The sequence below is a fragment of the Gorilla gorilla genome, chromosome 7, assembly GCF_029281585.2.
Source record: "Gorilla gorilla gorilla isolate KB3781 chromosome 7, NHGRI_mGorGor1-v2.1_pri, whole genome shotgun sequence".
In the NCBI taxonomy this organism is placed as follows: domain Eukaryota; kingdom Metazoa; phylum Chordata; class Mammalia; order Primates; family Hominidae; genus Gorilla; species Gorilla gorilla.
The window spans coordinates 33,050,154-33,069,564 of NC_073231.2; the positions used below are offsets into that span (position 1 = coordinate 33,050,154).

At 41.9% G+C, this 19,411-nt stretch overlaps 1 protein-coding gene across 5 annotated transcripts in view; it reads right to left on the reverse strand.

Moving 5' to 3' along the window:
* Positions 1-19,411, reverse strand: part of INTS9 (integrator complex subunit 9) — a 121,604-nt gene that overhangs the window by 59,049 nt on the left and 43,144 nt on the right. For all 5 annotated transcript variants that reach the window (XM_055348323.2, XM_019032353.3, XM_055348319.2 and 2 more), the window contains 2 exons: positions 12,707-12,846; positions 10,360-10,446 (listed from right to left, as the gene is read on the reverse strand). In XM_055348323.2, coding sequence (XP_055204298.1) covers positions 10,360-10,446; positions 12,707-12,846 — 227 coding nt within the window. The remainder of the gene's footprint in view (positions 1-10,359; positions 10,447-12,706; positions 12,847-19,411) is intronic.

The following is a 19,411-nucleotide window of genomic DNA, read 5'->3' on the forward strand; positions in this document are numbered from 1 at the left end:
GGTGCAGAAGAGATGCTGAGTCAAGGTTTGTCTCCAGCCCTGCTCCAACACAGCCCCAGAAGCACATGCATTTCCCTACAATATTGCAGTGGACTCCAACCCAGGGTGATTGACTCTGACGAGCAGCAACGATTCTGAACTTGAGAGGATTCAAGGAAAAACCCAAGGGTCTACCTAGCTTTGACTCCTCCTTTAAGTTCTCAGGATCAGGCAGCCCTGGGGCTTGAACCTCCTGGGGCTGCCCTGCACAGAAAATGAAGACCTCTCACTCTGGGCCTGGTAGGAGCCAAGGAGTTTCTTGACTTAATAATGCCAGAGCTGGAAGGCTGTCATGGGAGTGGCTAGAGAGCAGGGACCGTGATGAATAATGATGAATAACACTTGCAACCCCAAGCACATCTCTCCATTCAGCTGAATTTCTTTCACATTGTCCCCAGCTTTGCCAGGGCCCTGCAACAGTCATTTCTTTTAAAGGCTGACTAGAAAGTCACACACAAGGCCAGAACTATACCTGCTTTCTTTCTGCGATTTTCCTTACCCATTATTTGACAACCAGTACTGCCATTACCCAGAACACCATACCACGTGGGCTTTCCTTCCTGCTAGCTCTGTCTTCTCTTGATGGCCCTTCCCAGCACAGCCTCCCCTTTCCATCTAGGACAACGTCCTGTGAAAATTCAGCAAGATTAAGAACTGGAACAGCCTTGCTCAAAAAGAGGCTTTGGTCACTTTAATATTTTCACTGTGTGCTGGAGATGAAACAGTCTTATATTCAGCCTATTGAGTACTAGCAGCGTTCTGACCAAGCCCTTAGAAGGGAAAGTGGAAAGCATGAAGATGCAAAGCATCTACAACTTTTGTCCTCAACAACCCAGAACTTATTTCTAGAGAAATTACTGGTGTTTCAAGTAGGGACACAATTTACTTAAGCAAAACAAAAGGCTCCTGAAGATCCAGGTATATTTCAGCCTGAATCTTTCCCATCTTTGCTTTTAAAGTAAATGGCATGGAAATCATAAACTTACGTTCTACAATCAGAATGATGACAGAAACATCAGTATGCATGGGCCAGTAGTGAGCATTAAATATAGTTACTAGTAGCTGACAGAAGAAAGCATTTGTTTATACAGAAATTTTCACTACAGATGATTTTTGCTAATCAGATACATAGAACACTGTAGTTAGAAGAACAGTCTTGTTAAATATGCCTTTTGTTTTATATTTTATTAATACCCACTGAAAAGAGTAATGTGTATCTTTTTTCCTATTGTGTCATATGATTCACACAGCAACACTTTTTTCATTTTTGTCTCCTCAGCACTGAGCACAGTGCCCAATATAAATGACACTCAAAAGAAAAAAAGTTCAGTTGCTATCCCAGGAAAGAAAAGAACCAGCAATGCAATTATCAACGTGTCCCGTCTGAACTGCACCATGTTTGGGTAGAGGTGAGCCCTCTAACTGTGAGAGGTGGTGAAAAAAATCAAGGAGGAGCTCAGGGGTAACCCGGAGGAGGAAAGCCAAGCCGTCCCACTGCCTCTGGTCCAGTCTGACCTGCCCGGTTCAGGGTTCTGTGGCAGGCGCTTCTGCCATGGCTCCAAGTGACCCCTACCCACAGGATTCACCCCCTTGTGGAATCCTCTCCTCCTGAGTGTGAGGTGGATCAAGTGGCTTGCTTCTAACATGACAAAGATGATGATGGGCTGTCACTTCAGTGATTAGGTTACAAAAGACTAGGACTTCTATCTTGCTCGCTCTCTTGCCCGCTTGGAATGGTCTCTTTTTCCTCATTCAGACCCTACTCAATCTGCCTAGCCCAGCCTAAGTCTTGCCATTTGGCATCTATTTTTTTGCTTGACAAGCTCCTTGAGTAGAGTGACTAAATCTTAAACTTTTTTGGGCATTTTTCTACAAACTTATAATACCAGGCATTTGGTAGTTACTCAACAAGTAAGTGAAGTTCTCTGAATTTCATATTTCTGCCCACAAAGTCCTTTTGCTGACATCCTCTTTTATTCTTTCTAGATATTTAGTTACTTTGTTGTGCTTCCTCTATCTCCTAACACATCTTGTCTAACTTAGCTTTCCCAGAAACTCTCCTTATGCTTACTTGAGGTCCTAATTACAGAGAGGCATTTATAGAGCCATTTAAAGCCATTAGGATTATTGGCTGATTTTGGATAAGAAGGATAAGGAAACCCAGAGGGAACTAGTTCTGTTTTTTCTGGCTTTCTAATTTATCAAAGTCAAGTTCTCAGAGTCTAAATGTTTCATAAGTACTTTCTAAAGGATTTCATTGTTTTGCTTTGTTCTTACCACACTTGAGTGCCTGAAGAACTTCTTTCCCAGGGCTCTGACATGATGCCAAAGCTCTGCGGCCTCTTCCTTCATCCTGCCAGCAAAAGCAGCACACTTCTGTGTTTTTATTAAATATTAAAACTTTTAAGTCCAGAAGGACCACTTGGAAGGTGGTAAGTAAAAAACTGGCTGGGCATTAAGTGTATGTTGAATGAATTAATGAATGAATAAATGAATGAACAAAATTAATGTAAGGACAGAATACAAAGAAGATAGGAATCAGGAAAGTTCCCTGCCTGACTCTCATCACAGCAAAAGGCTTAACATGCCTGTGGGGGCTAGGGTAGACTGGGCACGTTGGCAGAATAAGGACACATATGGAGTTTGTGGAGCCTCAAAATGAAGTATGTTTCAATATTAACCAGAAACTAGGTTATAACCCCTGATGTTTATTTTAGATCAAATTATTGCTTAAAAAATGGCAATTGCTTAGGCTACCAAAGCATGACAGGAACGACTCTTGAGAGCAACTCAACTATCTTTGCTCTAATCCTATGCTCATGGAAAAATTTCTTATCCATAATTTGAGGTCTTAAGTGGACTTCCTGGCCAGCATAGAGTGTCCTGGATAGAGAAGCCACTCTAGTTCTGGAGCCACTCAGAGGTCTTACTTTAAAGTGATTAATTGGGATTTTTGTTTGTCACTCAACATCCTGGGAGTCTGTTCAGCATGAATCAGTCCCTCAGAGGCTAATCAACTCCGAGTGAAATGAAACGGTGAAGTGACCAGAATCGCAAAGCCCAACCAGCTGTGATTACTCCGTCAAAGCACTGCTGCTCTCTGAGGGCCTGCCTTAAGGAGCCTCTCTCTGGACATCTTTTAGAACTCTAACACAAGTGGACTTAGAGATCATTTAATTCTTATTTTACAGAAAAGGAGATTGAGTCTGAGAGTCTGAGTGACAGTGACAACTAACTACAGGTAACAGTGGAATTTGAAAACAGTTTTCCTTCTGTCCACTTAGCTACCTTGCTTTCGTCAGAAAGGCAGTGTCTGAAGGTAAATTAGGCTGCAGAAGACAGATGTATTCTAGTTAACAAAAGCAGATTATGTAAGCCACGTATCTTATTAAAAGAGACAAGGACACTGGCATTTATTGAGCACCTAGTGTGTGACTGGCATTGTTTTAAGAACTTAATCATACCACTCATTTAGTCCTTACAACAATCCTATTAAGTTGTTAATATCACTTCTATTTTATGAAGGAGGAAACAGAGTCTAGAAGAAATAAGTTGCCACAACTACCAAGAAACGGATCTGAAATTCAAATACAGTCTATTTGACCTCCGAGCACACACTTCTATCTTCTCTTCCTATCACACAGTTAGTTGATAAATTCCTGTACGCATACCCAAGGAGCATCAGAGCGGAGGAACTTCAACTTGAACATGCATGGTTTTAAGTCCTTTTTTTTTTTTTTTTTGAGATGGAGTTTTGCTCTTGTTGCCCAGACTGGAGTGCAATGGCACGATCTCGGCTCACCACAACTTCCACCTCCCAGGTTCAAGCGATTCTCCTGCCTCAGCCTCCCACGTGGCTGGGATTATAGGTATGACTAATTTTGTATTTTTAGTAGAGACGGGGTTTCACCATATTGGTCATGCTGGTCTTGAACTCCTGACCTCAGGTGATCCACCAGCCTTGGCCCCCCAAAGTGCTGAGATTATAGGCATGAGCCACCACGCCCAGCCAGTTTTCTTTTAAGTCTTCCGTAAGGTATGAAGCCACATTTTAAGTTGTAAGTATTAAAAAGTGCCATAAAAATTCAGCCAAGACTATATCAATGCTTCATTGCTTAATGCTTGCATGAGGATGACAATATCTTGTAATGATTTATCCTTATTGTAATTGTAGATTTCTAATCTTATAAAAAATGTTAGTTTTATACAAAAAAAGTACTAGAGGTGGGGTTACTTTCTTAAGTGGAATATCTTGCTTTACATTTTCCCATTAAAAACATAAACTTAAGTGAGTGTGGGAAAGTCAGAGACCCAAAATTATATTGTGAGGGATTCTCCTTTTCCTTCCCTTCAAAATCCATTTCTTTTTCAAGAGTAAACTGCAATGTCAAAGTTAGGAAGAAGGATGACTAACTTCTTTGATATAAATCTCAAGAAGCACTGTCAACTGAGGCAGGAAGTTATACAGCTGCCAAAAAGTAGGAGTAATAGTGTTTTTTTGGTACGTGTACTAATAATAAATCAAATGCTAATTCAAGCTAACTTCAAATGATTTATGAGAATTTGTCAGATTCTTCTGAGTTTGAAAATTTCTAATTTACTGTTTTCTTTAGTTGATAGTTTTATTAGTAATGTAAGTTACTAAGATGTATTAATTCTAGGCACTTGACAAGATCTGCTTTGAGGCTTCCTGTATATAGTATAATTCAAAAATTAGGGGCTCAAGCCTTAAATCGAATACCTCTCAAAGTACCTCTCTAAGAGCTACTTTGCTCAGATCATACGGGATTTGATTCTAATGTAGGAGCCAACATTTCTAAAAAGATTTTTTAAAAGTCACATTTACAACATCTAGACTTTGAGCTTCTAAGGAAGGCTTGGCAGCTGTGGGCTCACATTCCCATATGGCCACGATCGCTGGAGCTACGTACGAGTCAGCTGCCCCTATACAGGGGTGTGGTCACCGGTCCACATTTTCCACCGGCCCATCTCACTCCTGTGTGTACCTTCCCCAGCCCTGTAGGCATTGTAGACCTGTGATCCCTACTTTGGAAGACCTGGACAGGCAAAGCACAAGAATGAAGAAAAAAAAAAAAAGAGTGAAAACATACAGAGAAGACAGATAGAGCCTATATAATGGGAAAAATTTCCGTGAACTAGACAGCAAAAAGCAGCGTTTGTCAATGTAGCATGCTGCAGTAGTTTGGGACATTAGATATTAACTAGCTTGTGATAGAGATAAATCTAAAGGTGATGTAAATCCCTTAGTACAAACATTACCCAAATGCAGCACTTTTAGAACTCTGGTCCAAGATTAAATTCTAGGTGAATATTTTAAAAGAACTCTTTCATTTGATGCCAATTAAAGAATAAATAGCTCTTCAGGCCAGGCATGGTGGCTCATGCCTATAATCCCAGCACTTTGGGAGGCTGAGGTGGGCGGATCACTTGAGGTCAGGAGTTTGAGACCAACCTGGCCAACAAGGTGAAACCCAAAAAATACAAAAATTAGCGGGCATGGTGGTGTGCATCTCTAGTCCCAGCTACTGAGCAGGTTGATACGGGAGAATCACTTGAACCCCGGGAGGTGAAGGCTGCAGTGAGCCGACATCGCACCACTGTACTGCAGCCTGGGTGACAGAGTGAGACCCTGTCTCAAAAAATTAAAAAAAAAAAAAAAAAGCTCTTCAAATTCTTCTACCACTTCTAGTATTTATGCTGAGTTTATCTAGGAGAAAAAGAGGACACAGCTATGGAGTGTCTCTTTCACACCTCAGTATGTTTTCCAATAATTAGACTCTTCCCTTTCTCTACCAATAACTATGGCTCATCTCATGCTCAAAAATCAAAACACAATCATTGGCCAGGGTGAGAATCAAAGATGGCCTTCTCCAATAGCGCAAGTTACTACTCTCCTTGCTCCTCTACCAAGTTAGTCTCAACAGTTTCTGATTTTTGCCCACCAGGTGGGCAAATATATTTCAACTAGCAGCTTCTTTTAAAAGGGAGATTTCCATTCTATTATAAAGATACATGCAAGTGTATGTTCATTGCAGCCCTATTCACAATAGCAAAGATATGGACTCAACCAAAATGCCCATCAATGACAGACTGGATTAAAAAAATGTGGTACCTATACACCATGGAATACTATGCAGCCATAAAAAGGAATGAGATCATGCCTGTTGTAGGGACATAGATGGAGCTGAAGCCATTATCCTCAGCAAACTAACACAGGAACAGAAAACCAAACACCGCGTGTTCTCACTTTTAAGTGGGAGCTGAACAATGAGAACACATGAACACAGGCAGGGGAACAACACACACTGGGGCCTCCCAGGGAGTGTGCGGGGGAAGGGAGAGCATTGAGATAAACAGCTAATGCATATGGGGCTTAACACCTAGGTGATGGGTTGATAGGTGCAGCAAACCACCATGGTACATGTTTACCTATGTAACAAAACTGCATGTCCCACACACCTATCCCAGAACTTAAAATAAATTTTTTTTAAAAACGGAGCTTTCCTCTGCATCTTAGGAAATACCTTTCAGGCCCCTCCCTAGCCTTCTCCTCCTTTAGCCTCATTCATACTCTCCGTAATGTAGGTGGCACTTCTTTTGTGTGGCCAAATGGGAGGCAAAGGCAAAATGCTGAGGATTTTGCCCAAGGTCACAAGAGAAAAGGTGAAATAAGGATTTGGGGCTTCCTAAGACTTGACCCAAGATTTGGGAGTCAGGAAATATTGCCCTTTTTTTTAGACAGAGTCTCGCTCTGTCCCCCAGGCTGGAGTGCAGTGGCGTGATCTTAGCTCATTGCAACCTCTGCCTCCCAGGTTCAAGTGATTCTCCTGCCTCAGCCTTCTGAGTAGCTGGAACTACAGGTGCCTGCCACCACGCCTGGCTAATTTTTTTTGTATTTTTGGTAGAGATGGGGGGTTTCACCATATTGGCCAGGCTGGTCTTGAACTCCTGACCTCAAGTGATCTGCCCGCATCAGCCTCCCAAAGTGATGGGATTACAGGCCTGAGCCACTGCACTTGGCCAAGAAATACTGACTTTAGAACACTATTTGCGGTGTGCCAAAATTATTTGCAGCAAAACACTATAAAGGGTTTACATTTAAAAGGAAGAAGGGAAGCCAGAGCACACATGTTCCATGGGAAAGAAAACAAAGTCCTGAGGTTTCTAAGAGGGAGATGTAGGGAACTGGGGTCCTGTCCAGTCCAGTGGGCACACAGGAGAGAAAAGAAAAGAAGGGAGGTATCAGAACCGAGGGCAAGAGAAAAGGGAGCTGGGAACAAGAATGTGGTACTGCACCAGGGCAGTCAGATCAAGGAGGCCATTCACATATACACCGAAGACTTATAAATGCACATGTCCAGAAAATGTTTCCTAATGTGAAGCCACGCCCACACCATACATCCCCAAACAAGGAAACAGACATTCAAAAGATCCTTAAAACACAGGAGAAAATGTGCACAGATAAGCCTACTTCCTCGTCCCCTGACACAAGAAGCGGCTGACACGCACATGAGAAGAGGCATGTGTGTGTGCACAAGAGGTGGCCCAGCAGATGGGTTAGGAGCATGGACCCTGCAGCCAGGCTAGCTGTCTGGGTTTGAATCCAGATCCTGCCACTCACTAGCTGTGTGACCTTGGGTAAGTTACTTAATCTCTCTGTGTCAGTTTTCTCTCCTGTAAAAAAGTAATAACACTGCCTGGGTGTGGTGGCTCATGCCTGTAATCCCAACACTTTGGGAGGCTGAGGTGGGCAGATCACGAAGTCAGGAGTTCAAGACCAGTCTGGCCAATATGGTGAAACCCCATCTCTACTAAAAATACAAAAATTAGCTGGGCATGGTGGCGCTCACCTGTGGTCCCAGCTACTTGGGAGCCTGAGGCAGAAGAATCACCTGAACCTTGGGAGGCAGGGGTTGCAGTGAGCCGAAACTGCACCACTGCACTCCAGCCTGGGAGACAGAGTGAAACTCCATCTCAAAAAAAAAAAAAAAAAAAAAAAAAAAAAAAAAAAAGGAGTAACACCACTACCTACCTATCTACCTATTTATTAAAGGAATAAATAAATTAACACATTTAGAAGGTGCCTGGCACACAAGTGTTACATAAGTAAAATAAATAACATGTGTACAAAGGAATGCACGGAGGAGACTCATGCTCAAGCTCCGAAATAGTCACTATAGAAAAAGTGTATTCCTCTAGCTACATATTTATATTCTAATCAAAAGAAGATCTGCAAAAACGAAGACATTCTAATGTTGAAATAAGCAGATGACTACAAATCGCTGATCTAGAGGGAAAGAGAAATCAGTGCCAACTGGAAAAAAGTGGACATGGGTAGGAGCATATGGAACATAAACTGCCTAAGAAATTATAAGACTATGCCGGGTGCAGTGGCTCACACCTGTAATCCCAGCACAGGTCGAGGTGGGTGGATTGCGAGGTCAAGAGATCAAGACCATCCTGGCCAACATGGTGAAACCCCATCTCTACTAAAAATACAAAAATTAGCTGGGCGTGGTGGCACGCACCTGCAGTCCCAGCTACTCGGGAGCCTGAGGCACGAGAATCGCTTGAACCCTGGAGGTGGAGGTTGCAGTGAGCCAAGATCGCACCACTGCACTCCAGCCTGGGCAACAGAGTGAGACTCTGTCTCAAAAACAAAACAAAAAAAAAAAAGAAAAAGAAAAAGAAAAAAAAAAAGAAATCAAAAGACTAGTTTTTACTCCAGACTTGACGCCACCATCAGAAGGTGTGGCTGCTGTGGGGCCTGGAGATGAAGACAGAATTGCTAAGGTTAGAGAAAGCCCAGTGTGTTAATATCCACAGGGGTACCCTGTTGCCAATTTAAATAAGAGAGCATGGAAGTGGAATCAAGCTGCTGCTTCTACCATGTTTCTCCTTACTTCATCTCTTTCAGCCTGGTTTCTGGACCTAGCACTCTATGGCAACTCACCTCTCCGGGATTGTTAAGGACTTCCCCATTCCCATAGCCAAGGGCCTTATCTCCATTTTACTTGATATTTCTGCAGCATCTGAGACCAGCAACAACCTGTGTTTTCTGAAACTTCCTTGTCCCTTGGTTCCCACTCAGCTCTCCTCTTACCTTCTTAATTACTACAGCCTCTTTTACAACTCTTACCAGTTCTTTTCAATTCTATCTCAGAAATTCATTTGAAGTTAGACTTCAGCTTCATGCTCACGGATACTGCCTTAGTTCAAGGCTTTGTCATCTCCCCTGGGTTTCAGCAGTCACATTGCTGGTCCTCCTGCCTGCCTCTGCATTCCTGTCCATCCTTTACACTGCTTCCAGAGTTACTTTCCCCAAAACAAACGTAGTCATTAGCCTCCTTATAAACCTCCACTGGCCAACTTCACACTCTCAACAATATAAAACTCAAACTTCACATATGAGAATCTTCATTCTCTTGCTCCAACTCACCCCTTTACTTGCACCTCTCACCTCTCTATTCACCCTAATCCACACTGAACATCTCACTGTTCCCTGAATACACTATGTCCCATGACGCCATGCCTGGGCTTCTCTTCTCAACCTCTGCTATAGGAACAAGTCCATTTCTTCTTCCAAGACCCATCTTAACTGTCATCTCCTAAGGAATGTCCTTCTCAGTCTTCCTAAGCAGAGTTCTTCAGTTTCTGAGTGCCTACAGCACTGGGGGCAAACATCCCTTCTTTTTTTTTTTGAGACAGAGTTTCACTCTTGTTGCCCAGGCTGGAGTGCAATGGTGCAGTCTCAGCTCACTGAAACCTCTGCCTCCCGGGTTCAAGCAATTCTCCTGCCTCAGCCTCCCGAGTAGCTGTGATTACAGGCATGTGCTACCACCCAGCTAATTTTTTTGCATTTTTCATAGAGACGGGGTTTCTCCATGTTGGTCAGGCTGGTCTCAAACTCCCAAACTCAGGTGATCTGCCCATCTCGGCCTCCCAAAGTGCTGGGATTACAGGCATGAGTCACCGCGCCTAGCTGGCAAACACCTCTTCTAAGACATGCCATGCAAACTGTTAACTGACCTGTTGAGTTATCTGATTTTCCATTAAACTTTGACCACCTCAAGAGCCAGTTGTTCCTAAAAACTCTGGTACCCAGCATAGCACCTTGCACATAGTTGCCTCTCAAAAAATGTTGGTTGAATCAAATATAACCCTTTCGTGTTTTAGGAAAAAGAGAATCTTTAATATAACCAAATCATTGTTTAAGCATAGAGGAAGAAATCAAATGAGACTGCTTTGCAAAGCACCTGGCTCTACAGTCTCTGGGTAAGAGAGTGGTCTGTTCCTCACCTCTGAATGTCCTTATTCTTCCACAAGGAGGCAGACTGAGCCTTTGGCACTCTTTCAATGAAATTCACCAGCTCTTCCATGAGAAGCCTGAGTTTAAACAAAAAAAGTGAGGAACACCCATTAAAAAATTAGAGAAACACCCCATACTCTAACAGTTGGCCAGGAGAAATGACTTGCCCACCTCCCCCTACACCATTTCATCATCATCTTCCTCTCTGCTGCACATAAACTTGATCACCATTTGATATAAAGTTAAACAAAATCCTCACTTTCTTATCGCATTTCCATGCTAAAAATTCTGAACTTAAATAATTTAATTCACCTTTAAAACAAGGCTGGCCCGTTTCTTGTCTCTAATCATAGAAATCCACAAGACTGTTTTAACTCTCACTCTAAGATCTCTACTTTTATGTTACTGAAAATATATAGGGAGAAGTTAAATGACTGTCAGGTATCTAATTTTGGTGACATAGTAGGGTGTGGGCAGGACTGTTTTTTCTTTAAATGACAATATTAAATGAACTTTTTTTTTTTTTGAGACAGAGTTTCGTTCTTGTTGCCCAGGCTAGACTGCAATGGCACAATCTCAGCTCACTACAACCTCCGCCTCCCGGGTTCAAGGGGTTCTCCTGCCTCAGCCACTCGAGTAGCTGGGATTACAGGCACACACCACCATGCCCAGCTAATTTTTTGTATTTTTAGTAGAGACGGGGTTTCACTATGTTGGCCAGGCTGGTCTTGAACTCCTGACCTCAGGTGATCCACCCGCCTCGGCCTCCCAAAGTGCTGGGGGATTACAGGCATGAGCCACCGTGGCCAGCCTAAATGAACATTTTAAATGGATAAAATAAGTTTTCTTGATATGTTTTAGGAATTAGCAAAATTCCATGTGGAAGAATACTCCAAGGACAAATGGAGTAGGCTGCTAAATGCAGAAGACTAGCTCTCTCTAAGATGAGCTGGAGTACCACAGAACCAAGGATGAGGAATCTAAGAAATGCTGCACTATCAGTTAGATCAAGGTACACAGGCTTTGGGGATTCACAGGACAGAGAACTGCAGGAATTCTTGATGGCCAGAGGATGACCACAAAGCTAGAAATGGATTTGACACCTTGAATCTCCATTCCTAATCTAATATTCGTGATCCATATTGACTTAAATCCCCTCCAAGTTAACATATACATACTGGTAAGCCATTAATGTATTAGCATTTGAAAGCTAAACAACTTCATTTCATTCTCATTTATTTATTTTGGCCTAATACCATCTCCTCCTTCCATCTTGAAGGAAGAGTGCTAGTTTCAACATCTCAAGACCTGTGATTCAGGCTCACTGGTGTCCTGGATGTAGCTTTCATAGGAACAGTTTGGTGTGCTGATCCTCACTGCTTTAACTTTTCCAGACTAGAGGCTAGTTTTTTAGCTTATCCTCTCAATTGAAACCAGTGCATCACTTGGAGTGTTTTACTTTCCTATGAGAGCCCTTCCTCAGCTCCCTAATGGTTACATACACAGTGCAGGTAATATGGTTTGACATAAAAACAAGAAAATACATTATTTCATCTGCAAGACTCTAGAATCCAACCTAGGAGTCTATAGCAATTCTTGAGTCTCACATTTTGGAACCTGACAGTTTCAACTTATACCGTACTTATTAATTTATCTCAAAAAAAATAAATTGACAAATTTTTTTTTCTGGAGTAATTTTCTTTACCTAATTCCTCACTAAATGATACTATTGTTATTTGTGGTAACCACCTGTGTCACAATGGCTTAGTAGAAGCAGAGAAAGGGATGGCAGAGGCTTCTTACGGGCAAAGGAAAACTGCAGTTTTACTCCTAGACTGCTCAGTTTCACTCTGTCAACAGCAGAGACAACTTAACCATCTATTTACTTATCTATCCTGTATTTTCTACAAGCTGTCTCCATTTATAGTCTACAACAAACCACAAAAAGGGGGAATTTTTGAAAGCAAAGCAATAAAATTTCTTCTTCTTAAAGATGCTACACTCTTTCCCTCTGAAGCTCTCTGCCTTGCATCTTTGTGGCATCTTTCTGAACGTTACCTCCCCTAATTAGTATCCTCTGTACAGAGGAGCTGTCTCCATGAACTCCTTCCAATTAATTTATAAGAAAAAAGACCAACAAGACTACTTGCGCCATCAATCCTTAGGCATTTCCAATGAACATTCCTCATCTAGAGAGTCGCTTACTCCTGCCTGTTCTTTGGGTTAGTTGTTCAGAAGGAACTAACCACCAGCCCTGGTATAATACTGTGATAGCGTCATCACTGAGGGAGGAGCTCCGCAGCCACATCCTAGCAGGATCAGAATCAACCCTCTCACCTGCCGATCTGGACAGTGGGTTCCGTGGCATACACTGTGCCTGTGAAGCCTGTGTGCTCGGTGATGTATGGCAGCGCCATCATACAGTGATAGTTAGAGATGAGAATCACATCTACTGTAGACAGATCTATTAGCTCCGTCTGAAAAGAAAGGGAGGGAATGATATATATCTGTTCAGGGATCGATCAATATGATGTGACTAAAAAACGATGTCAGAATGCAGAGAAGTAGTTTTTGTATTGCAGAATAACGATGGCTTTCCTGCAACACTGCCATTTTCTCATTTGAAGAGGTTTTCTACACTGACATTAAGTAGCAGGACAGGATGGCCAGCAGTGAGAACACAGCCGGCCCAGAGGCAGCACTCTGATTTTACTAGAACAGAATTCTTCTGAATTAGACTTATGAGGTTAAATGACAGCAGGACCCTTCGGCAGCTGCTGCCAGGCAAGTGAAACCAGGCAACTGCAAGCAGAGAGAGCAGCATACAGGCGGCAAGCACACACTAGAACATAACACCCCATTGCTACAGATTAATGGGCAACGGTGACGCAGCACACAGAAACCAGCTCTTCAAAAGCCAGATGGAGAGACAACTTGTTTTGCTTTTTTTTTCTTTTGAGGTAACTTTTGTTAGTTTAGTGCTGGTTATAGAGCCCCCCTAAAAAGCGTAGTGGCAGTCATGAAAGGAAATTATCCTTCAACCTTCCATCCTAATCTTAACCCCAGATCTGCCCTTTTAAGTCCATCACCAAGGTCATATAAAAAGGGAGAAAAGACAGGTTAGCATGTGAGGGAAAAGGCCATCCAAGTTTGGGTAAATTTTAAGGAAACTCCTAAAATTTTTCCGTATATTTAAGTCCTACCAATCTGTCAAGACGCAATTCTCTTCTTCCACTAGGTCTTCCTGATTTGCTCAGATGAAAGAAACCACATCTTCCTCAGAACTCCCAAAGTATTGCATGTGTAACTCAATTTTTAACTTTTTATTTCTGAGACAGAGTAGCTGGGATTACAGGTGTGCCCTACCATGCCTGGCTAATTTTTGTATTTTTAGTAGAGATGGGTTTTCACCATGTTGGCCAAGCTGGTCTCAAACTCCTGGCCTCAAGTGATCTGCCTGCCTCAGCCTCCCAAAGTGCTGGGATTACACCAAGCCACTAAGCCCAGTCTGTATGTGTAACTCTTATGACAGTTCACAATCTATACACAACACCTCAAAGTAGCACTTTGTCCTGTGTGACTCCTCTGTCCCCTCCCACCTGTGGCAGCCAGTACCTAACAAGCCTTGGTGTGCTTCTGTTGAAGGAATGCAGCTTTATTAGCAGCATGTTCTGGGAGAAGTGAGACACCGTGGTTCAGAGACAACCTGTCACTCACAGGGCCCTCCACCATGGAGGAGCTAACCCTGGGAAATATACGGTGCACTAAGGAAAAGCAAGTGACTCGGTTAAGAGATGGGTCCTTGAGATAATACATCCCCACGAAGAAGAAATAAGAAAGATGATGTAGAGAGCCAAATCATGAGTGAACTCCCATTCACAATTGCTTCAAAGAGAATAAAATACTAGGAATCCAACTTACAAGGGATGTGAAGGACCTCTTCAAGGAGAACTATAAACCACTGCTCAATGAAATAAAAGAGGATACAAACAAATGGAAGAACATTCCATGCTCATGGGTAGGAAGAATGAATATCGTGAAAATGGCCATACTGCCCAAGGTAATTTATAGATTCAATGCCATCCCCATCAAGCTACCAATGACTTTCTTCACAGAATTGGAAAAAACTACTTTAAAGTTCATATGGAACCAAAAAAGAGCCTGCATTGCCAAGTCAATCCTAAGCCAAAAGAACAAAGCTGGAGGCATCACGCTACCTGACTTCAAACTATACTACAAACTATACTACAAGGCTACAGTAACCAAAACAGCATGGTACTGGTACCAAAACAGAGATATAGATCAATGGAACACAACAGAGCCCTCAGAAATAATGCTGCATATCTACAACTTTGACAAACCTGAAAAAATTAAGCAATGGGGAAAGGATTCCCTATTTAATAAATGGTGCTGGGAAAACTGGCTAGCCATATGTAGAAAGCTGAAACTGGATTCCTTCCTTACACCTTATACAAAAATTAATTCAAGATGGATTAAAGACTTAAACGTTAGACCTAAAACCATAAAAACCCTAGAAGAAAACCTAGGCATTACCATTCAGGACATAGGCATGGACAAGGACTTCATGTCCAAAACACCAAAAGCAATGGCAACAAAAGCCAGAATTGACAAATGGGATCTAATTAAACTAAAGAGCTTCTGCACAGCAAAAGAAACTACCATCAGAGTGAACAGGCAACCTACAAAATGGGAGAAAATTTTCACAACCTACTCATCTGACAAAGGGCTAATATCCAGAATCTACAATGAACTCAAACAAATTTAAAAGAAAAAAACAAACAACCCCATCAAAAAGTGGGCGAAGGACATGAGCAGACACTTCTCAAAAGAAGACATTTATGCAGCCAAAAAACACATGAAAAAATGCTCACCATCACTGGCCATCAGAGAAATGCAAATCAAAACCACAATGAGATACCACCTTACACCAGTTAGAATGGCAATCATTAAAAAGTCAGGAAACAACAGGTGCTGGAGAGGATGTGGAGAAATAGGAACACTTTTACACTGTTGGTGGGACTGTAAACTAGTTCAACCATTGTGGAAGTCAGTGTGGCGATTCCTCAGGGATCTAGAACTAGAAATACCATTTGACCCAGCCATCCCATTACTGGGTATATACCCAAAGGACTATAAATCATGCTGCTATAAAGACACATGCACACATATGTTTATTGCGGCACTATTCACAATAGCAAAGACTTGGAACCAACCCAAATGTCCAACAATGATAGACTGGATTAAGAAAATGTGGCACATATACACCATGGAATACTATGCAGCCATAAAAAATGATGAGTTCATGTCCTTTGTAGGAACATGGACGAAATTGGAAATCATCATTCTCAGTAAACTATCGCAAGAACAAAAAACCAAACACCGCATATTCTCACTCATAGGTGGGAATTGAACAATGAGAACACATGGACACAGGAAGGGGAACATCACACTCTGGGGACTGTTGTGGGGTGGGGGGAGTGATAGCTTTAGGAGATATACCTAATGCTAAATGACGAGTTAATGGGTGCAGTACACCAGCATGGCACATGTATACATATGTAACTAACCTGCACATTGTGCACATGTACCCTAAAACTTAAAGTATAATAATAATAAAATAAAATAAAAAAAAAGAAAGTAAAAAAAAAAAGAAAGATGATGTGACATAAGCAGATGAAGAGAGGGAGGGTGCCATCCCGGCTATGGGTATTTTCCAGCTGAATAACTTTACAAATAAAATGAGTAATTTAATAAAGCTGCCAGGCAGCATCGGCCCCCAAGGACAGGATGCCAGCAGAGGTCATAAGCCACTCAGTGCCAGGGTACTGTCGTCTGTATGAACACCATGCCTAATGAACAGCCAACCTATCCCAACCTTCACCCCAAGTTGTGCACTGCCTTTGCAAGACAGTGTCCTCCTCATGAAGGACCATGTAACTGTTTGCTGGTACTACTCTCCACTACCTCCCCTAGCATCATTTTTAAACAAATAAGGAAATTAAGACAGGGTAGCACAGTGATAGATCCAGAAGAAAACAATGTGAATCACACTGAAGCAACAATAAAGCTAAAAATCATCACCACCAGTCCTCATGTATACAGAAACTGGGTGAGAAAACTTGAAGTTTCTCTTTAAGAACCAGCCCACAGAGTCTAGAACTATAAAAAATAAAAAATTATTCTGTTGGTATATGTCAAGAGTGTATGCCTACATAAAACATTTTTCCTCTACGAAATTTAACATCCAAACCACATTTATATACAGGTAGTTCTTGACCAACACAGGGGTCAGGGGTGCTGACCCACTGTACAGTTGAAAATAACTTTTGACTCCCCGAAAACTTAACTACTAATAGCCTATTGACTAGAAGCCTTCCTGATAACATATTTAACACATACTCTGCATATATACTATATACGGTATTCTTACAATAAAATAAGCTAGAGAAAAGAAAAGGTTATTAAGAAAATGATAAGGAGCCAGATGTGGTGGCTCATGCCTGTAATCCTAGCACTTTAGGGGGCTGAGGTGGGAGGACTGCTTGAGGCCAGGAGTTTGAGACCAGCCTGGTTAACATAGTGAGACCTTGTCTCTACAAAAAATGTTTCAACAATTAGCCAGGCATGGTGTTGCACACATGTAGTCCCAGCTACTCGGAGGCTGAGACAGGAGGATCACTTCAGCCCAGGAGGTCAAGGCTGCAGTGAATTATGGTTATGCCATCACACTTCAGGCTGGGCAATAAAGTGAGATGCCATCTCAAAAAAAAATCATAAGGAAAAGTAAATGTTCTTTAGTGATAGTAAAATACATTTACTATCCATTAAGTAGAAGTGAATCATCATAGAGGTCTTTATTATTGTCATCTTCACATTAAACAGACTGAGGAGGAGGAAGAGGAGGGGTCGGTCTTGTCTTGGGTGGCAGAGGGGAAGAAGTGTAGGAGGTAGAAGGCACGGCAGGAGAAGCAGGCACACTCGGAGTGCTTACAGATATACGTCGTAATTTGTTGGATGTTTTCACGTTTTCATTTCTCTAAAAATGTTTCTATATGGTATCAATCCTTCTTCCACCATTTTAGTTTCTGTGCCCACATCACAGAAGGATCCAAGTTGTGAAAGAAATCAAAAGCAGTCTTGAATAATCGGAACCCTTCTGCCAGACTGTCTAATGTCAATTTGTTTTCCAGCACTGCTTCTTCTATGTCTCCTTCTTCATCATCTGGCACTGGTTCAGAAGCACTCATCTTGGTCGGGTCATCTTCTGTTAACTCCTCTGGTGTGTTAATAGGCTCCTGAATTTCTCCAAGCTCTGTATTTTGAAACGCTTCACCTCCCACTTTTTTTTTTTTTTTTTTTTGGTCACATCCACAATCTCTTTCCTAATTTCCTTGACTGGTTCTGTTCTAAATCCTGTGAAGTACAACACCTGGACACAGTTTTGTTTAGCAGGAATTTATTTATTGTTTCAGGCTTCATGGCTCTTTCTGTAACAATGATGGCAGGTTCAATGGTGTAATCCTTCCAGGCTTTCATGATGTTCTATTGGGGTTCCCTTCGACAGAGCTGGCAGTCCTTTCCATAGAGTACTGTGTGTGATGAGGCTCAAAGGTTCTTATGACCTCCTGATCTAGAGGTTGAATTAGTGATGGTGTGTTTATGGCATTAGACCACTCTGACACCTTTGGAGGTGAACTCATGGGACTATGGGTGGCCAGGGGCATTGTCCGATACTGAAAGAACTTTAAAATGCAGTCCCTTAGTGGCAAGGTACATCTTGACTTCAGGGACAAAGCATCAATGGAATCCTGACAAGCGGTTCTCGCCGTCCAGGCCTTCTTGTTGTACAAGCCAAAGACTGGCAACTGCTGTTTATCTTTTTTCTTCAAGGATCAGGGGTTGGCCACTTTATAGATAAAGGCAATCCTGATTAAAAAACCCGAGTGCATTTGCACAAAACAGTAGAGTTAGCCTATCCCTTCCTGCTTTAAGTGTTAGAACTCACTTCTCTTCCTAATAAATGTTTTTTGTGACATTTTCTCCCACAATAGGACACTTTCATCTGCATTATAAACCTGTTCAGGCAGATAGTCTTTCTCCTCAATGATTTTCTTAATGGCACCTAGGAATTTGTCTGCTGTCTCTTGGCTGGAGGAAGCTGCTTTTCCTGTTATCTTGACATTTTTTTAAGCTTTCCTTTTGCTTTGTCATATAGTGATTTCACTTTTTCTTGAATCACATCAGAGTCTACAGGTATGCCTTTCTTACAGTAGACTTGCACCCACATAAAGCTGCATTTCTAATACAAGGTAAAAATGTATTTCACAAGAAGTACAAGTTTTCATGCCTGCTGGTGTAGCTACAGTGACAGCTTCATGTATTTTCTCTTGCTTTTCTTTTCTTCTTCCTTTTTCTTTCTTTTTTTTTTTTTTTTTAAACAATGGTCCTTTTTTTTTACAATGGTCCTTATGCTGGATTCATTTGTCTTGAAATGGCGGGCAATATCAGCTGCAGATTTCAATCTACATATCAGGCACTTCAACTTTTCCTTGTAATGTCATGACTTTTCTTGGGAGCACTTCAAGCACCACTAGTGGCACTTCGTATGGGTCCCATGGTTATTCAAGGTTTACGGTACTGCATGAAACACAACGCAAGATCCATGAGAACTGCGAGAGATCACTCTTTACTGCAATATGCAATTTACAGAAGAGGGGAACTGCTCACATGGAGATGACTGGCATCACATGGTGTTTTAAGCGGATACTTGAGCTCCCCACAACAGCAACAGGAGGTGGCTATGAAGTTATATGCTGTACTACAGTTTTATGCGTATGATTAAATACTGAATCTTAATGCTCGCTTACGTTTCTTTTGAGCGCAAATCGTTGTCACGTATGGTCTGTAAATGTTGGTGTGCATAGTTTTGATAAATTTTAACTTTTTTAGCTGGGTGCGGTGGTTCAAACCTGTTCTTCCAGCACTTTGGGAGGCTGACGCAGATCGCTTGAGCTCAGGAGT